The 8,224-nt window shown below is 64.0% G+C and overlaps 1 protein-coding gene across 2 annotated transcripts; it reads left to right on the forward strand.

The window, feature by feature from the left end:
- Nucleotides 1-7: 7 nt before the first annotated feature.
- On the forward strand, nucleotides 8-7,756 carry LOC101641702 (CACN subunit beta associated regulatory protein). 2 transcript variants are annotated; one of them, XM_045300013.1, is made up of 10 exons: nucleotides 8-80; nucleotides 1,123-1,232; nucleotides 1,280-1,443; nucleotides 1,948-2,012; nucleotides 2,238-2,382; nucleotides 2,455-2,626; nucleotides 2,804-2,944; nucleotides 3,205-3,421; nucleotides 4,845-5,022; nucleotides 5,789-7,756. In XM_045300013.1, exons 2-10 carry the CDS (start codon nucleotides 1,143-1,145, stop codon nucleotides 6,828-6,830), a joined length of 2,214 nt encoding a protein of 737 aa, XP_045155948.1. In that variant the 5' UTR covers nucleotides 8-80; nucleotides 1,123-1,142; the 3' UTR covers nucleotides 6,831-7,756. The 2 variants fall into 2 exon arrangements, with proteins under 2 accessions (XP_045155948.1, XP_045155949.1); XM_045300014.1 differs by lacking the exon at nucleotides 8-80 and having other exon boundaries at nucleotides 672-1,232; nucleotides 1,304-1,443.
- The last annotated feature ends 468 nt before the right edge of the window (nucleotides 7,757-8,224 follow it).

The following is an 8,224-nucleotide window of genomic DNA, read 5'->3' on the forward strand; positions in this document are numbered from 1 at the left end:
CGAGCCCCCCGGAGAGGCGCCTGGGACTGGGGTCTAGGCCACTCGGCCGACCCACCCCAAGACCGGTTGGGCTTCTCCGAGTAGGTGCTGAGCAAGCTCGAGGGAAACCGAGCCCTCGTGGGGACCCCCTTCCCGAGCCTGCCTCCCCAGCACTCCTCCCTGCCTTCGCCTCCCGTCACTCTTCGTGGTCCCTGCGCCTCACCCCAGCATGAACTCATTCCCCGACCTACATCTGCCTGCACCCACACCTGGGGGTGGGGAGCCCGGCCGGCCTCTGCCAGCAGCCTCCCTTAACCCAGGCCTCAGTTTCCCCACTGACCCTTGGCTTTGGGACAGGACCCTGCGGTCTCATGCCTAGGTTTCAGGGAGCAGCCGCCGGACCCCCGCAAGGCGGAGCTGAGCGTGAGGCTAGGGTGGGCCCACGGGTGGCGGCCGCAGCCATTTTGCTCGCCCGCCTGCCCGGCGGCTCCGCAGCCGCCCCTGCAGGGCCTCCCCCGCCGCTCCACTCCAGCCCTGCTCCCTGGCAACCCTCCCGCTCCCGCCCCACCCACCCCCGGGCCTGCACCGTCGCCATGGGAACCAGATTCTTCCGGCAGGAGTCGATGCGCACGCCGCCGCCGGGTGCTCCTTTCCCACCTGCTCTGCAGAGCAAAGGGGCTCCCACGGCCCAGTCGTGACCCCGCCCTCGGCCGTGGGTGGATCCCGGAGGGAGCGGTGCTTCCCTGCTGCCTCCTTCCATGGGAATCTGGGTCCCCGTGGGGGGGCCGTCCCCTACTTTGAAGGGTAGACAGGATATGGGGCTCTTTGGGTCCTGGCCTGTTTTCTCATTTCTCAGTGGGGTGCTGCCCACTGACTGGCCCAGCCCTACTCTGAGATCGTGTGTTGGCCCACCGCGCAACTGTCCCCTCCAAAGATGGCGCGGTACAGAGAACACCTGCTTGCGACCACCCAGCCCACTCAGGGCAGGGGGTGCTTCTCAGGGCCCCCCATCCCTGGCCATGAGTCACCGCCCTACGTGCGGGCTCGTGCTACAGTTGGGGAGCTGAGGACTTATTTTCAGCGGCTCTTGTGGGCTGGGAGCAGAGGACACGTGGGTGCTGAGCAGGCCCTGCCCTCCTGCAGGCCCCTCTCCTGGCCTCGCGATGCAGCCTACGGCCACCATGGCCACAGCCACTGCTGCCACCACTGTCGCGATGACCATGTCCTGGGACAACACCACAGGGCGACCCACGGTGAGTGAGAGGTGGGGGGTAGGGGTGGGCTTGAGCATTCAGTCCAGAGCTCCTGTCTGCGTTCCTTGCAGGTGGCGCCCAACCCTGTCCTGGACAACTACACGGTTCTGGTGGTGGTGATGTGCTTGTTTGTGGGGGGCACCCTGGTGGTGCTCTCTGGCTTGCTGCTGCTGTGCCGCCGGTGCTGGGAGGGGCACCGGAGGGGCCACAGGTGAGGTGGGGGTGCACAGGTGTGAGCACTGGGGTATGATCTCTGGGCAGGTGGGAAGTATGTGCAGATGTGTATGTGGGCGGCATGTGAGCAGAGATGTACTTGTGCATATAGGCATGTGGGCGTGCAGGTATGCGAGATCTGTGCAGAGACTCGGGTGTCCAGTATGGGGACACAGATGTGTGTGGTTGCAAGCAGGTATGCAGCCATGTATACACTGGGGTGTTTATAGTTGCATGTGCATCTCTGTGCAGAGGTGTGTGTGTGTGCATGTGTGTGTGTGGTCTGGATAAATCGGTGCGTCTAGTTGCACAAAGGTGAATACAGAGATGTGTATGTGTGTGTGATCTAAGTACACAGGTGTGTACCTGGCTGTGCCTATGCCAGGCTGAGTATTGGGCAGTCTGCTGGCCAGGGGCCTGCCTCAGAGTGAGCCTCTGGCTGGGCAGGACCTAGGGGTAGACTTCTGCAGGCGCTCTGAGTGATGCTGTGCCACCCCTCTAGAGCCATGGAGGAAGCAGAGAAGACCACCACCACCTACCTGGACAACAGTGCCCACCTAGCTCAAGGTGAGACATGAGGCACCCCGTGGCCCCAGCCCCTCTTCCACAGCCACCTGACCACTGTGTCTGTCTCCCCACCAGACTGGGCATGACCCGACTCCAATTCACCCCGGTTTCCTTAAAGTCCACCGCGTAGGTGCCCTCAGGCGAGGGCAGAGCGTGAGTGTGAGAGCGAGTGCCCACCGCCGCCCGGGACCAGGTGCAGCCCACCCCTCTGCCTCTGCTCCACAGACCCCGACTCGAGGGGCGAGGATGCTGAGGGCCAGGATGCCGAGACTGAGCGCTTCCTGTCCACCAGCGCCACTGGCCGCCGAGTCTCCTTCAATGAGGCAGCCCTGTTTGAGCAGAGCCGGAAGACACAGGACAAGGGGCGCCGGTAAGGGGGTACCCCCCCAGGGGGGATGGGGTGAGGTGGCGTATTGCTGACGGACCTGGGCACACTGCACAGGTACACGCTGACAGAGGGCGACTTCCACCACCTCAAGAACGCACGTCTCACCCACCTGCACTTGCCCCCACTCAAGATTGTCACCATTCACGAGTGTGATGGGGGCGAGGCCAGTGCGGTGGCCACCCCCCACCTGGCCACCACCTCCAAGGCCAACCTCGCCATCTTCCAGGTAAGCAAGGAGCCGGGGCCAGCCCATAGGGCTGGGAGGTGGCAGGTAGCTCCTATGCCCAGGTCCTGTGCCTCTAAGTCTGGGGGTGGGGGTGAGGTGGGGTGGCGTTAGGCCCAGGATGGCTAATGTCCTATGCCCTTTGACCTGTCGCTGCTCCCCTACGGCTCTGTCCCACAGCCCCCGGGGAAGGCCCTCACCGGCCGCTCTGTGGGCCCCAGCTCCGCCCTGCCAGGTGACCCCTTCAATTCTGCTGCCGGCAGCACCGACCTCGTGGAGATCAGCCCGTCGGCGTCCAGCGACTCCGGGGAGGGTACCTCGGTAAGGAGCTGAGTGGGTGATCTGAGCCAGCCTGGGCTCAACGGAGGTGTCCCTAGCTAGTCTACTCAGGGTCCAGGTGCTCCAGAGGGTGTGTCCAGGGCTGTGGAGCCCAACCATCTCCCAAGCCTCTATTCAAACCAACAGGAGGCAGAGGGGGTTGCAGGCAGCTACGGGGAGGAGAGTCCCCAGCCTGAGGGGCGGGTGGGTGTTGGGATACATATGGGCACCCGAGCGTTCACAGCCCCCCTTCTCCTGGCCAGCTGGACACGGGGGCCCTCGGCAGCAAGCCTGGTGGGCCAGGGGCCATAGCAGTGCCTGGGGAGGCCTGCGTTGGCTCCAGCTCTGGGGCCGGCTCCGTCCTGCACTTCCTCACTCGCCTGCGGCGCCACGCCAGCCTGGACGGGGCCAGCCCCTACTTCAAGGTCAAGAAGTGGAAGCTGGAGACAAGCCAGCGAGCATGCAGCCTGGACACGAGAGGTGGGCATGGACCTTGGAGGGAGGGCATGTAGGCAGCCGAGCCAGGACCCCCCTAAGACTGACCTCTGGGGTGTCCTGTGACACCCCACAGCAGAGAGGGAGCCCTCTGCCTTCCAGGGTCCTCCCCCTCTTATGCCTGCTGGCTAGCCTGTTGCCAGGTCACTCCTGCCAGGTGGCTCTGCAAGTCTCGCTGTGGCCTCCTCCTCTCGCTGCTGAAAGGTGCAGAGGTCACAAAAGCCTGTCAAGTTCCAGGGTGAGAGCTCTGGGTTCTGCTGCAAATGTGCCTCTCACCTCGGCTCCAGGCAGGAGCTGCCTGAGGTGATGCGGCAGCAAGTGGTTCTGGCTGTGGGCTGATAAAACTATTCACAAAACAGCTGGTGGGCTGATTTGGGCCAAGGGGCCTCAGTATACTACCCCTGGGTTCAGAGCTGCAGCCTTCTGGCGTCTCAGCAGATGACCCCAGGCTAGTTTTGTTACCCAGGACAAGGAAGGTGAGGTTGAGGGGTGGGGCAGGTGGGGCTGAGAGCATTGTCTTGGACCTTAACCCAGTGTGGACTGTTTAGCTGGAGCTGGGGGCCGAGGGCCGATCTCCATGAGGTCAGCGGTCAGCACTGCCGAAAACAAAGTTGCAGGGGTCACCTGGCAGGGTGGAGCAGGGCTGGAGAAGCCGCCCAGTGTGACTGGGCCGGTACTGCTTCCAGCCAAGACTGATGTTCACCTGTGAAGGTAGGGAGGGGTAGGTTCTCCCACCCCAGGGAGGGGCCTATACTGCTTAGAAATGACACTTGAGGTTCAGCCGTACAGGTATAGGGCTGCATCTCTTGGCCCCCAGGGGTCAGGCACCATACTGCTTGGAGCCAAGACTTGGGGTTCAGCAGCACAGGCATAAGAGTGGCTTCTTCGGGATGGGGTGGGAGGAGCTATACTGCTTAGAGCCGAGGCTCGGGTTTCATCCAGTGATGTGGAGCATTACAGACACATATGGTTGCAGGAGCACCCAGAACCTGTTTGCTGAGTGACTGGCCTCCCCACCCCAAGACTTGCCAAGGAAGCTTCTCCCAGGCCTCTCTGGCGTAGGAGGCCTGGCCTGTGGCCAGAGGCCCATGGGTGGGGCTGGGCAACCCCACACTTCCCTGCACCCCCCACCCTAGTCTGCCACACTCCCACTCCTGCCGGCAGCGGTGCCCCCTTACCTCCGGTTCCTGGCTTTCTCTGGCTCTGCCGACTGCCCAGTGATCCCTTCAGCTGCTTGCTGAGCCCCAAGGCTCTGCGGGAGGAGGCCTGGCATTGGTCTGCTCCTGCAGGCCCTGGGGTAGCGCCAACACATGGGGCACTGGACCCCCATGGCAGCACTGGCCCTGGGAATCTGCTGGGCCTCACCTGGCCAGGTGTGCTGACGGATCCTCCCTCCTATTCTGCATAGGGTCCCCCAAGCGCCACCACTTCCAGCGGCAGCGGGCAGCCAGCGAGAGCATGGAGCAGGAGGGGGATGTCCCCCACGTGGACCTCATCCAGTACATCACCCGGGCTGGTGACGCCGCCGTGGCTTTCCCCCACCCCTCCCTGGCCAGCCCCTCCAGCCCGGCCCCCGCTCTCGGCAGGTATTTCTCAGTAGATAGAGGCGCTAGGGGTGGACACGGGGGGCCCCCGCTGGCCCTTTCTCCCCCAGGCGGCCCTGCAGACACGTGGGTGTGCCCTGCTCTGCACAGCCCCTCCCGAAACGGACTCGCTGGGCCCGCCTGCTCACCATGGACTGCAGGAGGGAAGCAGGGACAGACCTGGTAAGGGTGGCGGGCCTGGGGGGGGGACCCAGGACCAACACCCACTAGGTGGGCCCATGATTGGAGCACATTCCTCCAGGCACTGCAGGGCTTTCTGGTGGCCCCATCCCAGGGCTAGAAGCCATAGTGGCTGAGTCCACCCAGGCTGCCTTCTGGAGCTGCCAGGGAGGGCCTGGTACTCCGGGCAGGTGAGGCACAGTGAGTGCTGGATTGCTCTGCTTGGCACCCGACCCTTCCTCCAACTCTCCATCCTGGTTCCTGTGGGTTCAGGTGGGATGGGAATGGGCAGCTGGGTGACTTTACCCAGAGTTCCCTAGAAGTAGTAGGGGCACAGCTACCCACGATGGACCACATGGAAATCAGAATTCATCCCAATGGATCTGTTTGGGGGGGGTGGAGGAGGAACTGCCCACTTCCTGGCACAAAGGTCCTTCCTGCTCAGCAGGGTGGGGCAGGCCCTGCCGCTGTCCTGGCCAGCATTTCAGAATGACGCCAAGTCTTGCAGGCCCCCTGCCCCGAGGTGGAGGGGCCGGGCGGGGTAGCAGGGCCCTGGTGGACAGGTCCCCTGATGCCCGCTGGCTTGCAGGCTAGAGGCGCCCGAGGGGCAGGGCGCCTTGGGAGGAGCCAGTCCCGAGTCCCCCCTGGAGCCGGAACAGCAGCAGCAGCAGCAGCAGCCGCCACCGCAGGACTTGGAAGCCGAGCGAGAGGTAGGACCGGAGCACGCAGCCTGCAGTGACATCTGGAGTCTGCGAGCCTCGCTCGAACTGCACGCGGCCGCCTCCTCGGACCACAGCAGCAGCGGCAACGACCGAGACTCAGTGCGCAGTGGAGACAGCTCGGGCTCTGGGGGTGCCGTGCCCACCTTCCCTCCCTCCTCGCCTCCGCCGCTGGCTCCGCGGCCCAAGGAGGGCGAAGCGGGCGACACGGGCGGGCCGCGCAAGCTGCTGCAGATGGACAGCGGCTACGCCAGCATCGAGGGCCGCTGCACAGGGGACGACGGGCTGCTGGGCGCCCCCGACAAGCGCGTGTCCTTCAGCGAGGGCCGAGCAGCCGACAGCTTCGAGGAGGTAGCGGCCCCTGCCCAGCCCCGCAGCCCGCGCGCCTGGCCCCGTCGCGCGCCGCACCGCGACTACAGCATCGATGAGAAGACGGACGCGCTTTTTCACGAGTTCCTCCGCCATGACCCGCAGTTTGACGAGACTCCCGCGGCCGCGCGCCACCGCACGCGCGCGCACCCTCACTCGCGCAAGCAGTGGCAGCGCGGCCGGCAGCACAGCGACCCGGGCGCAAGAGCGATGCAGGCCGCGCTCCCTCCCGGCACCGAGCCCCGCCCTGCACGTGCGCCCTTGCGTCGTGGCGACAGCGTCGATGGGCCACCGCCACCCACGCGTGGCGTGGGCGCGGGGCCAGACGACGGGGCTGCCGCCATCCCGGTTATCGAGGAGGAGCCCGGAGGTGGCGGCTGCCCCGGCTCGGGCCTGTGCCTCGAGCCCCCAGAATCTTTACTGCACAAGCTGGCGGCCGGCCTCGAAGAGAGACTCTTCCCACCGCGCCTTGCCCAGCCCGGCACCCCTGCCCCAACCTTGGCAGCAGCCGCTCCAACGTCCCCCGACCACAGCCCGGCATAAGCCTCAGGTTCCTAGTCACCGGCAGCGCCGCACCAGGCTTCGGGGGCGGGAGACGCAGAGCCTGGCGCGCATGCGCAGCCTCCAGGTCACGTGGCGCACAAGCACATAGGTCGCTGGTCGCCCCAGGGCGCACACGCACAGGCCCTAAGAGGTGTCCAGCCCCCGAGGTGTCCAGAGGCGACAGGCTTGGGGGCTGCTGGACAACAGGAAAACTGAGTCTTCATCTTTGGCCTACTGAGAACTATTCCAACTACCTTTGGCCCGAAGTAGTGGCCTATGGGTGGTGGGAACCATCGTGGGACAGCTGGCACTGGTCTTACTGGCGGGTGGGCTCGGACTCATGCATTGGGGCTTCAACCTGAAGAAAAGGTAGATGGGAGTACAAAGGTGCATGCACAGAACCTCCCTCGTGAGAGCCAGTCAGGTCGCACGGGGGCTGGTAATCTGCGCATGTGTTACCGAGGTAGCCCGTGGTCTGGGGAGGTTGGTCCTAGGGAGCGCTGTCACCCTTGAAGCTGATTACCTCACTGCGGCGTGTGCTCATGGCCACCTGCGCCCCCTCTGAGCAATAACCGCCCGCCGCCGCTGCTGCTATTTGCTGTTCCTACCCTCACCCTTTGCCCGGCCCCCAGCAGCTCCTCCCGCCTCCATCTCCCCCAACCCTCTGCATGTGAACGGGCTGCCCGCCCCTGCAGCTGCGTTATCCAAAGGAACCGAAAGGGCACCAATAGTGTTTAAATGGACGTTAAAGAAATGCCAAAAGGCCCAGGGTTCAAGTTTTCCCAAGCTTTATTTATTGCCAAAAGACGGGCAGCCCCTGCCGCCACGGTCGCCCTGCCAAGCCTCTACCCAGTGTGCGCACCGACTGTCATGGTGTTTTCATTGTGTTTCCGTTCTCTGGTTGGTTATAAATATCCTGAAAACTCGTGGCCTGCTGCTCCAAGTGTTCTATGTGGACCCTGGGGCACTGTGGCCTTATGGGGGGTGGCTGGACAACAGGTGTCCAGCTGGTGAAGTTGTGGGGCTGGAAGTGGTTACCGAAAGCAAGGGTTGAACTCTGCAGAAGTAGTACCCACCCTTCACACACACACAACCCCAGTGGGCACAGGCCAGGCAGTTCCCACATAACCAAGTATGGAATTGCCCTCGATGCCTCCTGTTGCTTGTCCCAGTACCCAACAGCCTATGTCTTAAAACCCTTCCTTGGGAACATGGCAAAAGGGAGGGGTGGACCCCAGACCCTCCACCTGACAGCCGACACAGCCACCCAGCAGCACCCGCACAGCCACAGTCCACCTCGCTTTTATTTTTTTCTTAAAAAAGAAAAGGAACCAACCAAACGAGAACAGAAGGCAGCCGCGTGGCACCCTCGGCGGCTGGGCATGCACTGTGGG

The sequence above is a fragment of the Echinops telfairi genome, unplaced genomic scaffold (genome assembly GCF_000313985.2).
Source record: "Echinops telfairi isolate 266 unplaced genomic scaffold, ASM31398v2 ScPeMD7_7459;HRSCAF=8497, whole genome shotgun sequence".
NCBI classification, from domain to species: domain Eukaryota; kingdom Metazoa; phylum Chordata; class Mammalia; order Afrosoricida; family Tenrecidae; genus Echinops; species Echinops telfairi.

What these genes read in the sequence shown, in the direction of transcription:
- LOC101641702 (XM_045300013.1), top strand. Translation starts at nt 1,143, where the DNA reads ATGCAGCCTACGGCCACCATGGCCACAGCCACTGCTGCCACCACTGTC. An exon ending in GGGCACCGGAGGGGCCACAG is followed by an intron (nt 1,444 to 1,947) that starts GTGAGGTGGGGG and finishes CCACCCCTCTAG; the next exon opens with AGCCATGGAGGAAGCAGAGA. An exon ending in ACACAGGACAAGGGGCGCCG is followed by an intron (nt 2,383 to 2,454) that starts GTAAGGGGGTAC and finishes CACACTGCACAG; the next exon opens with GTACACGCTGACAGAGGGCG.